Source organism: Centruroides vittatus, unplaced genomic scaffold (genome assembly GCF_030686945.1).
Source record: "Centruroides vittatus isolate TY-2023 unplaced genomic scaffold, ASM3068694v2 contig_452, whole genome shotgun sequence".
Classification (NCBI taxonomy): Eukaryota; Metazoa; Arthropoda; class Arachnida; order Scorpiones; family Buthidae; genus Centruroides; species Centruroides vittatus.
In genome coordinates, this window is record NW_027122248.1 from 101,442 (window position 1) to 122,000 (window position 20,559).

The 20,559-nt window shown below is 28.7% G+C and overlaps 1 protein-coding gene across 1 annotated transcript; it reads left to right on the forward strand.

The window, feature by feature from the left end:
* Nucleotides 1–253: 253 nt before the first annotated feature.
* LOC136977164 (MOB kinase activator-like 3) lies at nt 254–19,789 on the forward strand. The gene is made up of 7 exons (XM_067272607.1): nt 254–425; nt 4,964–5,114; nt 8,263–8,356; nt 12,866–12,999; nt 16,450–16,565; nt 16,721–16,807; nt 19,634–19,789. The coding sequence occupies exons 1-7, from the start codon at nt 390–392 to the stop codon at nt 19,682–19,684; spliced, it is 669 nt and encodes a 222-aa protein (XP_067128708.1). The 5' UTR covers nt 254–389; the 3' UTR covers nt 19,685–19,789.
* The last annotated feature ends 770 nt before the right edge of the window (nt 19,790–20,559 follow it).

The following is a 20,559-nucleotide window of genomic DNA, read 5'->3' on the forward strand; positions in this document are numbered from 1 at the left end:
AAAATGCGGTGGCATCCTTGAGAGATAATAAAGCCAGCCATCATTTTTACGGTTAAAATGACTGAATTTCGGTTCTTTCGGTTATATTTGAAAAACCTAATACAATCGATAAATGTGGAAATATTCGCGCGAATAAAATATAACACAGACTAATATAAATATGTGAATAAATGATAAGTATATTCGCCAACCATTTCTAGTATTAATCAAATGTTTAATGTTTAAATATAAAATTTCTTTATATAATATTTCTCATTCGTGAAATTTGGTGTTTGTAAAGAGCAAATATTAAATTCAATATTTTAGTTGTTTTATTCGTCAATAGGTGGCGACGTACCGGTAGTGATGATCCGAATTCGGAAGTTGGAGCAAGTGGAGGAAGTGTGAAGATGGCAAGTTTTGTAGATTTCTTTCAAAAGGGAAAAGTAATTATAAATTCCTTCTTGTGTTATTTAATTTATCCGTTTCGTACGTAATACATTCTGTGTTTAATTGACTACTAAATAGATATATTTAATTAAACTTTTATCATTTTTTCTCTTGTGTTATTTGTAAACAAAAACAAATGCTTCAATTTTAAAGGATGCTTTCCAGTTTTTTTTTTAAATAAAAAATTAAATTGCATTATTGTTAATGTTATTTACAGAGAAAGAGAGGAAGAAGTGTGATTTCATTCAAAGGATGTTCTCTTTCCTGTATTCTCAATCTAATTATTTTTTTAATGTATAACATATTATGTGAAAAGTTTTATAATTTATCAACTTTATTAGTTTTCAATTTATAATTAACTTTTGAGAAACACTATTTCACAGAACCGTTGGCATACTTTCGGGGGAAGCGAGGGGCTACTTCCCCAAATTTGGGTAAGCGACCCCTCCTACCCGGCTTAACTGATGTCCCCGTACACCCACAGATGGAATACATCCTTGATTTTATCTATCGAGATTTCATTTGAAAACTATGAGAAATTTAATTGTTAATGTACGTTTTTTATCCATACTTCAATTTTTTAAAATCTTTTTATTATATATTTGTCAACATGGACATTAATCATTAACAGGACAATTATACTAGTGTTAAGCATTTACACAAGAATGATGAAATGTTTTTAGAGAAAAAAAGACTCTCTTTATTAAGCTACCTGTTTTCTCTAAAAACATTTCATCATTCTTGTGTAAATGCTTAACACTAGTATAATTGTCCTGTTAATGATTAATGTCCATGTTGACAAATATATAATAAATTGAATAAGGACAGTAAGGCAATAATAATTTTTTTAATCTTAATTGGATATAGTTAAACTATGAAAGTAAATTAGAAAATTCTCGGGAATTTCAAAGGGAACGCTACCGGTAATTCGACGATCTGAAACTACGGTTTAATTATTTTTGATACAAATTACCGACGAGAAGCCGTAAAATGCATCTAGTTGCGTGAGTAATCGATCAAAATAAATGTAATTAAACCGTAGTTTTGGATCGGTAGCGTTCCTATACCCCTGCGGACGCGGGATTACAAAATTTCTAAGAATTTTCTAATTGGAATATAGCCGGTATCCCGACGAGAAAGGAAATACGAAAGTAATTTTTGTGTCCGGTAAGTGTTTAAAAAAAACAAAATTTTTGGCTGTCTTTAATTTTGGTAGTCTAAACAAAATTCAAAATGTTCTAGGATTTTTTGAGTTTTGTACAGAATTTAGAATCTGAAGATTGCTAATCGAATATTTATTTTGTTTCTTTAAAATACTTGTTGGATGTAAATGGTTTACTTTCGTAATTTAAATGTTTTTGTAAGGTTTGTATTTACAACTTTTTATATATTATAACATTTAAAATGATGAAAATTGGTACAGTAGCTCCTTGCCTGTTTGGATACGTAATGTTTTATTTTTTTTCTAAATATAAAAGCACTTAGCCAATAATTTTTAAAAAATAAGTTGCCACTAAATTTCTATTTCATTCAATCATTGAACTTGAAACTATCATTGTTTGAAATACAATTCAGAAAAAAGCAGGTTTGCATGGAGATTAAACACAGATAGATCATGCATCAGTTGTATTGTACCATCTGATATATTGCTCATTTGGTTTGTCTCCAAACATGTATGATTTAACAAGAGGCTACTGTATTTAAATGAAATTCATTAAATTATTAGGAATTCCTAATCACAGTGAAATCAACAATTCGTGTTTAATAGTAAAATACAAATTAAGAGAAGAAGACAGAATTTGAAGTTTATTTGTGAAAAATATAAACTACTAAAAATGTGAATCTCACTATTCATATTTCAATTATATCACAAAAATTTAAATGACCTGTCAGTGACAGATGCAAAGTATTAAGCTTTATAAATGTTTCAAAACTCTCAATCAAGCGAAGCACTGTAAAACTTGTGTAAACTAGAATCATATAGTACCAAATGATGAAAAACCATTATTTATATATGTTCTTGAGTCTGTGCCAATGATTCACTTTTGTGTCATTGCATATAATTCCATAAAGATTGCTTGAAATAAAAAAATTTATTTGTTTTTAATCTATCTATATGTTAGGTTTAAAGACCGAAATCGCTCATTGAGTGAAAAAAACGACCACAACCTGTTGTGGCTAATTCAAAATGACCACAAAGCTAAATCTGTGTTGTGGCTTTCATGATATTTGACCACAACACATTCTGGTTAGGTTAGATTAGGTTACTTGGTTACTTTCAACATGTAATCATTTGTGAAAATCTGTTGCAGTGCTCAATATGTCAACGTTTTCTAACAACTAATTTACTAAAAATAATTACTTTGTCGGGAACTTTTATTAATAAATCAGTCTTTTTTATGAGAAACAAGAATGTTTCAGAGTTATTTATTTTTACAAGAACTATTATCGTGACATTTTGAATTGCATTTTATGTTCTTTAAGCAACATTTGCATTTTTTTATCAATGCAGTATCTTTTACAGTGACACATTATAAACCCTCGCTTGCTTCCAGATGTTAACATGGATGCTGAGCAAAGTGTGAAGCTGAGGGTACGTCTTGAATGTTAATAAAGCTACTCTCAGAAATTGTAAATTTATTACGAGCATAAAGTCGATCAAGAAGACCCTTGTTTCTTAACCGACAGAGACCTGATGGATTAATGCTCATAACAACAGCTAAAACGTTTCTGGGAGCTGCATGTCCTCGATCAACATCAGGTACCCTAACTAAAACATTTGAAACAATTTCAAGCTGTCCGAGTAACCTAGTCTAGCCTAACCTAACCTAACTAGAACACGTCATGGCCGTTTTTACAAATACCACATTTTCAACTGGCCACAGTGCGTTGCGGTCCTTTTTTTTTCTTGCTCAATGAGTGATTTTGGTCTTTGCGCCTAACATATATAAGTAACATATCTCTTAAAAAATGAATTGGTGTATTCAGTGCAATTTTTTTTCTTTTTGCAATGGCAGAAGTTAAAGTGTGAATACATATTCATCAAATAGTAAAAAGCAACAAAATACTAAATTTGAGTAAATATATGAATTACTAGTATTTTATATATAAAATTGGAAAAGTATATACTTGAATAATCTGAATAACACACCATTTTTTAACATACTGATTTTAAAAAAGAAAACACTTGATCAATAATTTGTAGTAAAGTATTTTATAATGAATTAACTTACGGTACTAATTAAATGAAAGTAAGGTGTCTTTACATTGTTTAATTCAAATTGAAGATGAGAAACTGCTAATAGACTAATAGCTTAAATCATTTCAGATAAACGATGCATTCCAACTTTCTGTCAAGGTATTTTGGAAAAAACTGCACGTATTATTTAAGTAAATATAGAATTCGAATTTTGCTCTGTTAATATGAAGTTTTGGAAAATTAATTTTAATCTGTGATATAATATTGCATTATTATATAACATTATTAAATAAGAATACTATTAGTTTCTTAGTAAAAATTTAAATAAATTAAACTAGTTCAATGTACTTTAAATTTAAAAATCTAATGTTTAAAGAATCCTGCACAATCCTTATGGGTTGACCTTAATGAAATTGGCTGAAAGTTTAGTTCTTGATCAACTGATTGAAAAGTCCTGGCTGAGTTAATTGATTAAGACTTTTCAATCACAAAGCTTTTTTTTTGTTAGAGTCATTCAAAAATGGAGGTGGTATATATACAAATATATACAAGATTGTGAATACAAGAAATGTTCCCCTAGCCAATTATTCAAAAAGTAATAGGTTAATCACTGTAGATGAAAGATGTATCCTATTGTCTTTTTAATTCATTTTAAAATATCAAGTGAGTTCCAGAACAGGCTATCAAATATCACAGGAAAATGCATCACTGCATAGTATGCAGGAATAGCAGTGCATCATTGTATAACACAAATGCAATGCAGAATTGGTTGAATGTGCACTTAGGTTTGTTAGCAGTGATATGGTGATTGGGTTATTTAATGGCATTTTGATAGTTTCTATTAAATCAGAACATTTTCATATCCATATCATTGCTAACCTAACCACATATTTCAACACTCCCACATTGCATTCATGTTATGCATTAATACACTGCTATCTATCTGCATGTTGTACAGTGAAGCATTTACCTGTCATGTTTGATATCCTGTTCCATGATCATATAAAATATTTCTGAATACAGTAGTACATATTTTTTCATTCAGTGATTGCACTATTACTTTTTGAAATAATTGGTCAGGGAGAGACTTATTAACACTTTGTGTTTACATCTTCAATATATTTGAACAACTCCAGCAAAAAAATAGCCATTTTCAAGCTCCATGCCCATTGAGACTTTTCAATCAGACAAGAAGTATAACATACTATGTAACATATAAAATTTCAGTCATTTGTCATTTCAGAAGGCCAAAAATCCATAATGTTTGTATGGAGTCCTTTATTTGAGGAGAATAATCAAAATTTTTTATGTTTATAAATTTAATTTTGTGAACAGACTTTTCGACCAAAGAAGAAATTTGAGCCGGGTACATTACGTTACTCTTTGCATAAACAAGCACAAGCATCACTTAATTCAGGAATTAATCTTCGTGATGTTGTTAAACTTCCTCCAGGTGAAAATTTAAATGATTGGCTAGCTGTACATGGTAAGTGATTAAATAGAAAAAAATTATAGCATGGCTAATTTAGATATAAATAACAATGATTAAAAAGATGGCAATTATTAGTATTGGACAAGATTGTCAAATTCTAAAATTTGAAAAATTCAAAATACTTAATAGAACTTTTTATTATTAATATTATTTTTATTTAAACCTTAGTATAGCTTTAAATATTTTCAAATATTGGTTAAATAATAAGTATTTCTAAAAACACCTATTTTATTATTTAACAAATATCTCCTCTGGTGGATACTTGTTAAATACTTGCAGACTTTCCTACAAGTAACTTGTGAACCTAGGGTCTAAAGACCACAGTATCAGAACCACTTCTTTAGATCCTTATTCATTTATATTAATGAAAATGATTATTAGAAAGTCTAAACAATTATTTAAATGCTTTATTTTTACTTTTGCATTAATTATATTTAGAAGCAAATCAAATATTTTTTTTTCCAAAAAGTAATCTTCATTGTTTTTAGAATGCTTATAATTTCAATTTTGTTTCCAATTAATATAATATCCAAATATAAAATTTTTCCCTGATACATTAGTTTAAGCTCCAAGAATAATAGTTTGCACTATTTCAAATAAATTCTACCTATAAAAAAGTTGAAAAATAGATAAAAATTAATTTCTTACATAAACATCATTATGTTTAAACTTTTGATATATTTGTTTTAAAACAGTTGTCTAGCTACAGAAAAGAACCATACACTCTATTCACGCATTGAGACTACAAACAATTCTAGAACAACTATGTGCTTTTGGCAAATTTTCAATATTAATACAAGGTAGCAATGTTTTTGAAATTCTCGTGCAATCTTATTCAAGTTGTCTTGACACTACAATTCTTCTGAAATTATTGCCATAATCTTGAAGCCAATTTTGGTGGATATTCAAATCTTTTGATATACAGATTTGAGATTTATCTGCTTTTAGTCTTGATAGATTCACAGCTTATTGAATCCTGAAAAATCAAGATATACAGATCTCTTCCTATATTATATTAAATACTGAAGATGTTTCCTATAAAATATAGCATGAATTATAGAAAAGAATAGTCTTCTCAATAACTGCAAAATAAAACATTTATCCTGAAATTAATTATTTGAAATTACTAATATTATTATTAGAGAATCCAGTTGAAATATAAAATTTGATTTTGAATTTAAAAATTCCACTTTAGGTAATTTGAATTGAAATACATTTTTTATTATTGTTTATTGTATTTATAGCAAAAGTGATTGTGATAAAAATTATATACCACAGACTCATAAACAACTGGGCATAAGTATGTGTAACTGGTACATGTCATCAATACTCAAATTTGAATCAAAGGCTGCTAATTCAATACTAAAAATATTGATGATGTAGATAAACTTTTTTTTTATATACAGTTGACCCCCGATATAACGTGCATGTCGGGCGGGAAACAACACCCACATTATAAGGTGAACCGCATTATACCGAGCGGTGCGGTGTAACGCGGTTCACCTCTTTACTTTAGCAATAAAGTCAAGCTTTTCTTTTGCACTGTAAGCTTTTCTTTTACTCACATGCATACAATAATTAAACACTATTCAAAATACATGCAGAAACTCAATACATACACAATTACTCAATATGCAGTAACAATAAAATCCGCTACTCGCTAATGCCGCATGGACCTGTATAAACGTGTTTGAGCTAATTGCATCGCGCTATAACCAAGTGTGCGGTATAGTGAGCAGCGCTATAACGAAGGTCCACTGCATATGTATTTTATTTTTTATTTTTTTTTTTTTTACACTTGAAAAAGACCAATGGCCATAGTGTTGTTTAGTTAAACAAATAAACTTAAAATAGAACTATTAATATATAATTTAACGTAATAGTAGTAGCGTAATAATTAGTAATGCTCACCACAAAAAGAGGTTTGATCGCCCGTGGGGCGTTAAAATAGTCAAGAAAAATAAATTCTTAGAATTAATGTATACACCTAACCTCTCGTTTGAGAAACATTATAAAAATACACTAAACAACGCAAAAATTGTAATAGGTAAGTCAATAGGTTCATTCTGCAAGGCTAAACTAAAGAACTTAGGTACACTTGTTCAACTTTTTAATTTGATTGTGATGAATTCAATGGAGTATGTAGTCCCAATTTGAAACATGGATAAATTTAATGAATTTGAAAAAATACAGAAATTACCTACTCGCAAGATATTTCAGTTAGAATACAATATTCCGGGCAGCGCCTTAAGATTAGAAACAAATAGACTCAGATTAAATACTATACCAATAAAAAGATATTTGATGTTTCTACAAAAAATTATTAAGGCAGAAGATATAACAACAAAACTACTGTTTTCACTACATCGCATATCAAGGGAAATGGATTTAAGGCGAAGTTGGATAATGCAGTTATCAAAGTTAGTAAATAAAAATGATTTTTCTATTAAACTGTTTTTGGATGATACAAATGATATGGAGCAGTATAGTAAAGAAATAATATATAGAGTTAAAAGATGTTTGATAAATGATTAATATGTTATATAATTAAGTTAAACAATCTACTGAATCATAATTGTGACAAATACTAATGAAATTCTATAGATTAGTAAGTAGAAAATATCAATGTTATTGAGATGCTATTATATGTGTATAAATATGCGTTGAAACAAAACGCCCCTGTAACAGGCGAAAGCCTTCTACGCCAAATAAAGATATCTATCTATCTAATATATAATTTAACATCATTTTTTTTAATTAAATAATATAAAAATAATACACTTTACAAAAAATAGATTTAATAAACACACTTCTCTTGGCGTGTTGACATATGTGAAAAATGAAAATAGCAAATAAAAATTTCAAGTAAATTTTATTGTTAAAATTTGTTACCTTTCATTAATAATATACAGTAGAGCATCGATTATCCGAATACTGATCAACCAAAACATCAGTTAATCAAAAGTGTTCCTTTCGTTTTGTAAACGATCAGTTATCCGAACAACTTCAGTCCCGAATTGTTTCGAATAATCAATGCTCTACTGTACTTTCCATAAAATTTTCTACACACACACGTTATACATATATATATGTAACTGAGAATTTATTTTTGAAATATAATTACTATTATTATTTTTTATAGTGGTTGACTTCTTCAATCGTATAAATTTGATTTATGGCTGTGTAACTGATCACTGTACAGAAAAATCATGTCCAACAATGTCAGGAGGATCTAAGTAAGTTTAGTTTTGTGAAATAAATTTTATAATTTTTTGAAATAATTAAATCAAATATTTCTATTCATTTTAATTCATTAACTGGTATTCTAAAAGATAATATTATTATTATTATGATGTTGGTGGAATGTATCCTATCCAGTTAACATTAATGCATGGTACTGTGCCATACCAGCATCAAGAATAGTTATAGAAAAAGCTGTTATTTGTGTTGTTTATGTTTGTGTACATGTTATTTAAGAATTTTCTATGTTGTGTATATTCCACTTGTTGTAGACACTATTCCAAGTGCATTCCAGATGCATTGAATAAGATCTCTGAAGTCACACAGTATGCAAACTGCAATGGGTTTTTTCTGTTTCACAACAATATTGATGCAAGATTAATGTATTGAGATCTAATATAGCAGCTTTTTATAATGTGATGTATCAATATGTGCCATTGTTAAATCCTAATGTTTTTAAATTTTTGTTTAGTGTATGTGGTATGACATCCATGCAAAGGGCTACTGGTACAATAAATAGCTTAACCCTTCTCCACAAATGCTTTATTTTGTAGGCAAGTTCTGAGAATTTACAAATTTTTTTGGTGTATATTGTGGTTATTTGGAACAGCTATGTCTATGATGTATGTGATTTTGCTTTGTTTGTCAATAAACCATGATATCTGATCTGTTGTGATGGATTGTTTTATCTGTGATTGTTGGATTAGCCTAGCATATTTTGTGTTTGTTGTTTTGTATTACTGTTTGAAGTGTGTATACACACTTCAAACAGTAATAGAATTTGTAAAAAATGGATGTTGTGTGGTTGCTGGGTGTTTGTGTGTTTGTTTGATGTATTATATTAGCTATTTGGTTATGTTGATCAATCTAATCTGTTTGCACTAAAAGCTGGCAACTCAATATGATACATTGTATAATCTATACATGATGTGGAATTTTTTACTGGTGTTGACAGTAAATGTTATCTTTAAAATGTGCTTTCTGTAGTTCTTGTATTTATGATTTCTCTTGTCTTGTATGGCAATCATATCTAATCAGTCAGTAGTTTGACATAGTTCTGTCAATGTGATTCCGACTGAGATCATTAGGATGCCCACTATGCTCCTTCCAAACTCAACACTCTTGATGATGCATTTTGTATCATGTTAGATCAAGGCCAGTGTTTTAGTAATAGTATATTTTTGTCTGCAAAAGCTGTAACTTGACTTTGTGTAATTGTGATGTTTTTTGTTTTTGAATACAGAAAATCAATTACTTTTCAATGTCATGAGTTCTTTGAAAGACAGAAAAGAGTGCTTGTTACATTATGCTCAGAAAGAAAAACTATATATTTAAAATACACTTTATCACTAGTATAAAGCATCATAAACCTTTTCCAGCATAAATTTTCTCCTATTTCTTGTATTATTTAAGATTACAGCAAGTCCTCACTAACATTGTTGTTTGGTTCTTGAAAACAATTCTTCTGTAGGCTAATTGATGTAAACAAAATATAATTCAGTTAATAATAATCCCCTAATTGGATTGTATTTACAACTTCCAACATTTATTTCCCATCTCGTAGAATTGATTTTACTGTTTATAGGGAAAACTCAACAATGATAATTGTAAATAATTACGGTACAAATATAATTATCTTTCTTCAACTACTTGCTATATTTTGAATTTTTTTTTCTCTTTTTGTATTTCACTTTTAATATGTGGATTAACTTAAAGCTGCTACTAAGCAGCAATTCTAATAGATGTTTTTACTTAGTTTTTAATGAAAAACAAATATTCCCTAACCAAATTGAAGATTTGGTTAAGAAACATTTTATTTAATAATAGTGATCCCATATATAAAACTTACTAAAGACATGAAAATAGTGACTGAAATAAGAATAAAGAATTAATAATATACTGGTGTGCTAAACTTAAGCAACGATTGATTTTTTGCCATAACTCTGCAAGAAATCACCTGGGAGACATGAAATTCAGAATACAGAGACAGTATTTTGAATTTAAAGGATGAAGGAAGCATACTAGCACAAAAATGACTAGAATGCATGCAGTATGGAATCAAACAAAAAAAGGCTTTATTGAAAGAGTAGCATTAGTACAAATGATTGTCTGCCCAAGAGAGAGAACAACAAATAGATGTCCCTTAAGGAATATGACTTCCCTTAACTGAAATGGTTGCTTTGCACCATCTCTCCATACTCAACACTAGATTATCGAACAGTGTTTAGATAAGAATGCCCATTCCTCAATGAGTATCTGTTTCAGTTGGGTGTTCTGCAGCAGATATAATCATGCTGAAAGGTGTCTCCCCAAAGCATCCCACACATGCTCTATGGGATTTAAATCAGGATCACTTGCTGACATAGTGATCTCTGGTAACAGTACTTCTGTCGAAAATTTGGAGTTCAGTTGGCCAGTTCATCATAATGCCTCCCCAAATGAGCACCCCAGGACCACCATAATGGTTTCTTTCCATGGCGTTAGTGGGATAAAACTGTGTCCCTACCTCTCTCCATATCAACTGGCATTGAGAATTGCTTGTAATACTGAAACAACTCTCATCCGCAAAGAAGACATGACTCCATTGATGAGATGTCCAGTCTTTATGTTCCTTACACCAGTCTAAATGTGCTGCCAATGGGATGCAGCATTCAGGACAGCAGGCAAGTAGGCCATCTTAAGGCTTCTGACCACATTAAACTGTGACACTTTATGTCCCTTTGCTGTACACAGCTGATGAGCAATCTTGCCTGCTGACTGGTATTGATCTCTTTTCACCTGCAGGAGGATATATCAGTAATCGATTGGCATTGCTTTTCTTGATAACCACCACCAACCTTTCTTACAGCTGTACCTGTGGTTTGGAAGGCTTTCCAAGCTCAAGAAATGACACTTTTGTTGATTCCAAACTGTTTGGCTACACTCTTCACACTACTCCCCCCTCAAGCTTGTTGATCATTCCACCAGGTGTAAAGTCATTCAGATGATTTCTTCTAGTTATATTGCATGTACAGATACACTTGAACTTGCAGCAAATGTCTTTACAATAAAAAGGACAAAAGGCACCATTAGTCGTGTACTGTGCATGCTGATTGCACGCGCTTTTCATGCCCTTATGTCACCTGTGATGTTTTCTTCCTGATATTTATATATGAATCATCTTTCTACTGAACTTGGGTGTTCATTGTACTAATCACAAAAAGCCCTTTTCTACAATTTCATGGCTGTGTGCTTAAAAATTACATTGTTGCTTGAGTTTTGCATGCCAGTGTAATAATTAGTAGACCTCATTCCTTATTGTAATTGTATTAATGAACTAATTTCTAAACATGAAAATGAAATAGAAATAAAATAATAAACATGGAAAAATGATAATTTTTCTAGACTTTCTGAATTTTTAAATTATTTTAATACCAGTATTATTGATTTTCTGCTTGTTAATAAAGAAGGATAATTATTTGAATAAAATATATTAGATTTTAGTGAATACTGATTTTCTTTTAACACAGGCATATTTTCTGACGAATTCTAAAAAAAAGTATCGATATTATTTAACCATTTTGATACTTTGATATATTTATGAATTTGAAATCATTACATAGAAAAATTATGTAATCAAAATACAGGTTAAATCAGTTAAATCCTGTGTAGTTCTGGGAGATTTGTTGTAATAGATAAAGAAATAAAAGTAAATTACAAACACTTTTATTTGAAAATAAATTATAAATTGCTGTTAATTATTACAAAATATTTACTTCTGTAAGAAGTATTTTTAACTGTGACATATTTTTAGTAATATTAAAAATAAATTTTCAACATTACATTTAACTGTTGAAAAATATTTTCTGGGACATCAGTAATAGAAAACAATTGTTTCTTAGGCTGTTCGAAACTCGTGAAAGTACAGTATGTATGTTTTTCCTTCTTTCAAGACAATGTTAAGAATCTTGAGTATTTTCAAATTATGAAATAGATCAAATCGTTATGTGGAAATTCAATAAATAACTCTTTAAAAAAACATTTCAATGAAAAGTTGCAAGTATTTTCACATTTCTGAATGTACTCAAGTACTGTCAACAAATATAACTATTGGCATACATTCAGATTAAACTAAATTAATGCCAAAAGACAGTGTGTATTTATTAATTGTATTAATTTGACATCAAGTGTATTCAACAATTTTATTGAAATTGTATCTGTAATATTGATATTGTGAAAAATTTTTTGATAAAATTTGGTAATTTGAGAAAATTTTGCAGACACATTGGGGATAATTGACTCTATCTTTCTGACAACCCTGGGTGCAGAAATACTGTTTGTATGTATGGTGCAATATTAGAGGTATTCATAATAATCAAATTTTTATCAATGGAATATTCAAAGATCTCAAATACTTTCTAGTATTTGCAGATAATAGTCACCAATCTCTGATAGTCAAGATTTTTATTTTTCAATTATTTTTAAGTAACTTTATATTTAAAAAACAATAATTTATGCTCTTTTAGATTTGAATATTTATGGGCTGACGGAATTAAATATAAAAAACCCACACCATTTCCAGCACCACAATATATAAATTTATTAATGGATTGGACTGAGACACAAATAAATAATGAAGAAATATTTCCCACAAAAGTTGGTAAGTAATTTTGACAATTTAATTTTTTGTTTTTTCAAATAACAAACATATAATTTCTTTTATGTAATCTTACAAAAATAATGAAAGAAATTTCATAAAGAATATAAGTTTATTATTATTTTTTTTTTTCAAAATACTTTCTAATTACACTTTATATTAATCTAAAACACACTTAAAAAACAATACCTTTATTTTTCTTGCTATGTGATTACCAAAACTTGATAAATTTTCACTGCTTGTTTTGAATTCCTTACTTTTAGGAAACAAAAAATTACAAAAAAATCATATCAAGTAAATTAATGTAGCATTAATTTTATAAAGTTGAGAATTTTTTTATCCAAAATGCTTGGAACCAGAAGTGTTTCAGATTTGGAATACAGTAAACCCCTGCTAACTCAGATTCCTATTGACTTGAACTTTGTATAATAAAGACAAATTTTTTCAAAAAGATGTATAGTATTTGTATTGACATTTCTTGACATTAAAAAATTATAATTAACAAGTATTTTTGATATCCAGAAGTCTTTGTGATACTGTGCATTATATTACGGTAGTCAGCAAGTTACTAGAGACTGTATATTGCTGTATACCAGTGATTCTCAAAGTGGGGGTCGCAAAAAATATTTGGGGGGGGGTCGCTGAAAAATTGATGCCAAATCATTTTTTTTTTTTTTTTTTGAAATATTTTATAAATTTACTATAGATTCATGTTTAGAAATAGTAAAAATAAAAATATATAAAATAATTTTTACTTAAATAAATTGCACATATAAATAATAAAAACAATATAAATATTTAAATACGAGCCTAAATATAATATTCATAAATTTGTGCGCTATTGGGGAATCCCCCGAGTTCCACTCTTCACCTAAACTATGATAGAACAGCGTTATCATTTGGAACGATGTTCGCTAGCAGCGTTGCGTCTGTAGGCAAGTCGACTTAGGTAGAGCGTCGATTATCCGAAAACCGATCAACCGAAAGCGTTTCAGTCGGCAAATTTGAATTTCCGCTAGTGCTGTGGCACTGCAATATTTGGCTATGTCTTGGGATACTCCGATATTATTTTAGTTGATATGCGTTTTTAGCTGGCAGCCTGGCGCGACCATGAGAGGGTACTTAAGGATGCGCCAGTATTTGAACGAGACTTTTTTCCCATCGTGAATGGTAAGTTATGCTTGTTTTTCAGAGGATTGTGTTGTGCTGAATTGTAACATTTTGAGACTAGATAAACTTCCGAAATATAATGTGTTTTGTTTTTATATTTTTCAATATATTTATTTTGTTTGTGAAAAATAAAGAAATAATTTTTTTTTAAATTTCGTTAGTCTTAACATTGACAAAAATTCAACGTAAAGCGACACGCAACGGAGAGAAATTTCAACATGGAATAGATTAATTAAACAAAAGAAATTAACTCGTCCTGAATTTAAATTAACCCCCCTTCCTCCGGGATGTTTTTCTACACATACTCATTCTTCGGGGGTCCTTTGAAATTTTTAAGTGCAAAAGGGGGTCGCAGACCAAAAAGTTTGAGAAACACTGCTGTATACTGTACTACCATGAAATTTTTTGAGCTCTTTTCCTGTAATAATAAATTTAGCAGTATAATCTATTAAAGCTCAATAAAACTTCTGTATAGAGCTAATTATATTAAATTATTATACTGTATATCCACCACCTCATTTTCCAAGTCATTGGAGGAAATATTCTGCTAACTTGGAATTTTGTAAACTCAGACCTTCCTTACTCCCTATTAGTTCGAGTTAGTGAGATTTAGTATATTTCTGTATTTGCATCTATAAAATTGGACAGCTTTGGGATAATTGATTTGACATTTGTTTGTCATTTATTTAGGAAATGTTATTAATTTTTGATAAAACAAAAAATTTTCACATTCTTATATGAATGTTTTTTTAAATGTACCTATTTTAAATGTATGAAAATATTTTAAAAAGATATTCATGTAGAGATATTCAAAAGAATGCCTATTTATTTAAATTTTGAATGTATCTGTTAAACATATTTTAAAAATGGGATTGAACTACACCAGAAAAATACAGAAAGGCATATATATATTATATATATATATATTATAATATATTACACACCACATATACATCGACTCCGCATAAGTCGACACCCCAAGGGAAGTGGAAATGCGTCGAGTTATCCGATGTGACAACTAAAGCGAAGTTGGAAATAAAACCACAATGGTACAATTAATAAAATGCAGTAATGCATTATACAGTAGTATAGGCTTACAATACATTGTGTCCTCCATTTACAATTACTCTGTAGATGAAAAACTGAAAAATTTGTTTAGTGTCGTGTTTTGAGCACTTAACTGTCTCGACTTTCTTTTTCAACGATCACGAATGCCTTGAAAACATCATCTTCGCAATTATCAATTGTTGACAAGTAACGTCTAAGGATTCTTAATGCTCCTGGCATGAGAAAATGCAAAATTGGATTCTGGCGTGACATTGATGTAGATTAGATTGTATATTTTCTTTTTGCTCATCTGTTATTATTTTATACATAAAAATACATAAAATGTTAAGGCATTTTTATTAATATATATATATATATATATATATTAATAAATAAATCGAGTCCCCCTCCTCAAAAAAAAAAAAAAATGAGTTTGCACCACACGTGTGGAGTGAATTCATTTTTTCAGGAGGGGGTGACGACTTATCAGAGTGTGGGACAGCAAAAGTATGTTGACTTATCCAGTGGTGACGAGTTAAACAGTGTTGAGTAAACCGGAGTTTTTTAACATTAATGCCTATGTAAGTCAGCTGGGACCACAGAAAAGTGACTACTTAACCGACGGTGTCGAGTTATCCGGGTGTCAACTTATGCGGATTCAACTGTATATGTATTTTCTATTTGTGACACACCATGTCAACACTCAAAAATCTTTCAGATTTCAGAGATTTTTGGAATTTTGGATAGAGGATTCTCAACCTATACTTCAGTTATTGTTCACTACAATTGAGTCCAGCTTCATTTTTTCTAAGATATCATTGACGTTTCTTAAAGATTTACAATTTTTCCAATAGAAATTAACCCATTTAGTAAGGAGTTTAAAATGATTTATTTCCACCATCAAATGAAGGTTATGAATAAATCAAATATTATAATTAAACCAAAAATATATATATTTTTGGTTTAGTTATATAGTTTTGATTTTAGTTATAATATTTAATTTAAACATTGTAACTATTACAATAATTAGCTACAATGTTTAAACAACTCCAACCATATGCTAATTAGTTACAATAATTAGCATATGGTTGGAGTTGTTTAAACATATAGAAATGAATTACACATGTTTTATTAATTTCATTTATTAATAACTTCACATATTATTTAATAATATTCTTAATAATTCATTATTTGTTTAATAATTGCTACATATCTTAATTTGAATACTGAATTTAGATGTGCCATTTCCGAAAACCTTCCTTCCTACATGTAAAAAAATTTTGACAAGGTTATTTAGAGTCTTTGTTCATGTCTACATCCATCATTTTGAGAGGCTGGTTGCAATTGGAGCTGTGAGTTATTAAATCTATCAAATTTTTCTTTTTTAAATATTATAAAATAGTTATGTACAATTTTTTAAATTAAACTTTTACACCATTAATTGTAATTGATATTAGTTTTGTATAATGCATTCATTGACTATTTTCATTTTTGATTTTTTTTACAGGAAGCGCATGTTAATACATGTTATAAACATTTTTATTATTTTGTGACTGAATTCGATCTAGTTGGTGAAAAAGAATTTGAACCATTAGTAAGTTTATTATATCAACTGTAGAAATTTTGTTTAGTTTTATTTTTTCTTGCAATTTCTATGTTTTCTTGGTTATGTAGTATTATTAAAATCAATTTTTATTACATTGTTAAGTTGAAGTTTAAGGGGTAAAAAAAATCCTGATTAGAATTGGTTCTGAGTTAATGAGTTTAATACCTGATTTTTTTCAAATTCTTCTGTGGCCTTAAATTTCCTGTTATCAAGCCATTTCTAAATAATCTGTTCACGGAATGATTACAAAATTGTACATTTTATTTATTTATGCATACTGGATACATTCCATGACACGAGGTGCTAAATAGACTCCCCAAAAACAAAACACTTAATTACATTAAACGTAAACTTACAAAGACAAAAATATGCAATCATTTTAGATTATATTAAAAGTAACTTAAATTTAAATTTGGGAGCATCTGTCATTTAACAAGAAAATAACAATACAATAAAATAATTCTAATAATGATATTTTAACTATTAATATAAATACCAAAATTTCTTACCTACAAAAAGAAAATATTAGTATTGATGACAGATAAAAACTGATAGATGCTCTCAAACTAAATCAGGAATGAAACCAAATTTAAAGCCGAAGAATCACACTTCATAAAACAAACAAGATTAGTCAAGCCGATCTGATAGCACGCTCCACAAAAGTGAATCAAATACTAATTTCGTTTAAAATAAATTTTATAAATTCTCGGAATCAAGTAGTTATTCAGAAGAATTTTTCACTGAATATACAGTAAGAGATGTGGTTTATAGGTGTAAAAGTTCAAATATTACATTCTAAACTAATGGTTTAGAACATAATATTTAAACGTTAAAGAATTCTATTCAAAGTGTTTGATCCTGGCAATGGCTACACAGATAGTTGAAAGCATTAGATAAAATTAAAAATATTTGCTGGAATAGGTTTTTTTGTCTTTAATTTACAATAATCCAGTTGAAGCTTAATATATGAAATAAAAGAATTGAATGTGAAGAAATGTTATCATTTATACAAAGACTTCAATTGACTTATTTCGATTCTAAGAAGAAATAAAAGACTAAAAAGAGTTTGTACAGGTGAAGTCATTAAACATGCATTTGGACATGTGCAATAAACGGATTGAACAGAACATAACACTTAGGTAACGAAAGCAAAGTCATTGCGCATGCATGTGGAAATCTGACAGATGGAAAAAAAGTCCTAACATAAGCACTTCACCACTATAGTGGAGCATGCTAAAAATCAACAGACTTTTTTAGAAAACCAAAATACTTTAAATTGAAAAGAAGGTTCCAATAAAATTTTAAGGAAAAAAGACCTGGAAAAAACAGTGTAACTAAAAAATTTTTTCTATAACACTTTAAGCTGCTCACAATTAGCCAAAATATGCCAGGCATCCACAATCTTTTCTTCTACATGAAAATTTCACAGTTTTCTAGAATAATTATTTAAAAAATACAGTGAATTGCACCTTGCCTATAAAAAAGAAAATATTAGTATCGACAACAAAGAAAAACTGACATATGCTCCCCTACAAAATTGTACATAATTTATAGCATTTTCAAGGGTGTTATCAAGAGACACACTTGTGTCCCAATCAGAACAGCATTAACGTACTATTTCGGTAAAAAGGATGTCGACACACGGTTGTAATGGCCTGGTGTTATGTTTGTTTATCTTAATAATCTATGTTCACATGAGAATTATAAATCATAATTGTTTAATTAACTCAATAAATTTGAATGTAAGATAAAAATTAAAGTTAGATGATGATGATGTAATTGAATGTACTGTCATATTTCAGAGCAAGTGAATTTTTTTTCATAAAAATAAATTTAACTAGAAACATGTGACTAAAGAAAAACTAACCAAAATGTAATTGTTATCTTGAGAATCAAGAAAAAAATCTGAAGAATCTTCCAAAAAATATTTGGCTTTCATAATAAAGAATTTTATGAAAAATGTTTTGTCTAATAATATGCTTTGTGTTGATACTTTTTTGTTGTTGTTAATAATTAATTTTCCAACATGGTCTTCAGAAATTCATGATAAATAAAATACTTACTTCTTATTTTTCTTTTAGTTTTCTGAAATACTTTATTTGATTTTACATTATTATGACATATGTTTAAAATTTTTACAATTACAATTTTCACTATGCTTTGTTTGGTTTTCCTCTAAATTTTCCTTCAATAAATATGAGATTTGTAAAAATTACAAAATAAATTTCAGTTTTGTGTTTGTGTAATTATTTTAGACTTAGTAAATAGCTTTGTGTATTTTGCTTATAAATTATATATGTTATTAAGGTGACCAACCATGTTTTTTTTGTAAGTTCTGTCCTCCCTTGAAAAGTGTCCACCTACATGTCCTCCTTTTTGATATTTGAAGACTAATCTGTAAATCTCCATATTTGATTGATGCCAAGCCGATCTGTTGCATGTAATGTGATGTGATGTGTTTGTATTTGACACGACGGTTCATCAAGGCTTGGTACAGTGCAGCAAAACGCAATTATGAAACGCATGTGCTCTGCACAGGAGACCTTGAGAGAGTGCGCTGCATGCAAGTAGCTTTGTTTTCTTCTTACCAAAACACAATACAGCATGCACATATGCATGCAGTAGAGATTATTATAGTGTATTATTGTTGCAATGAATAAAATGTTTCTTTTATTTACAATATTTTTTCCTTCAATTTGTGTGTGTCCTCCTTTTCATTGTAAAAAAGTTGGTCACCTTAATGTTATGTAAAATGTTTTATTATAAATTATATGTTTAAATGTAAATTTTTAATTTGTAACGAATTTTTAATAGGAAGAAATGACAAGGAAAATATGCAAGATGCCAGCTGATAAAAATACATGAAAGAAAATTGTATTTTCATCTTGCCTGTTGTGCTTCACTGATTATCATCAATAAGTTTCTTCTCTGATATAGTTCAGTGTTACTGCACAAAGTAGCTTCTCAAGTAAGCTATAATTGTTATTAGCTTAAAAAAACTATGAAACTACAGCTTTAAAATAAAAGAGAGAGATTAGAATTTTTACTATAAAAATAATTTTTGTATATAAATATTTAAAGTGAGAGTAAAATTCCTATTTACAATTTTTGTTGGTATTAAAACAAATTGGCTGTTACAATATATATGAAATGTATATTATGAATAGCAAATGCAATTTTGAGGAGTCAACAAATATTCCATTCTAAAAATATTACAAGAGACGTTATCTCACTTTGTTTGTAATATTATGAATGTAATGAAGTTAGAATTATTCTGAATTGTATAAGAAATTATTGTTGTATTTAACTTATTTATATGATCTTCTTTTGAATATCTAGTCCTGTTAAATTTTCTTACTTTTAATGTATATATAGTATATAATATATATACATATACGTATTTATTGCTTGTTATAATCAAAGTTTACCTAGTCATATTTACCTATGTTTTGTTTGTTTTTTGGTGGTTTGAATTCATATGATAAACTCCTTAATTTTATTTGCATCATTCGTAGCAGTTTAGAAAATTGTATCATGTTGAAAGCGATTGTGAAAATGTTTTTCGATTTAAAAAAAGTTTTCTAATTCTAATAAATTGAAAAGACGATAATAGCAACCTAAAATTTGATTACTAGGACTTAGGATAGAGCTGATTTTTATATTAAAAAAAATACATAAATAAAATCCAGTCTCTTCCAAATATTGGTCTTACTAGTTTAATTTTTAATTAAACTAAAATT

Coding starts and splice junctions, on each gene's coding strand:
- LOC136977164 (XM_067272607.1), top strand. CDS start 390: ATGGCAAGTTTTGTAGATTTCTTTCAAAAGGGAAAA. Junction 426..4,963: donor ATTTCTTTCAAAAGGGAAAA/GTAATTATAAAT, acceptor TTTTGTGAACAG/ACTTTTCGACCAAAGAAGAA. Junction 16,808..19,633: donor AAAAAGAATTTGAACCATTA/GTAAGTTTATTA, acceptor AATTTTTAATAG/GAAGAAATGACAAGGAAAAT.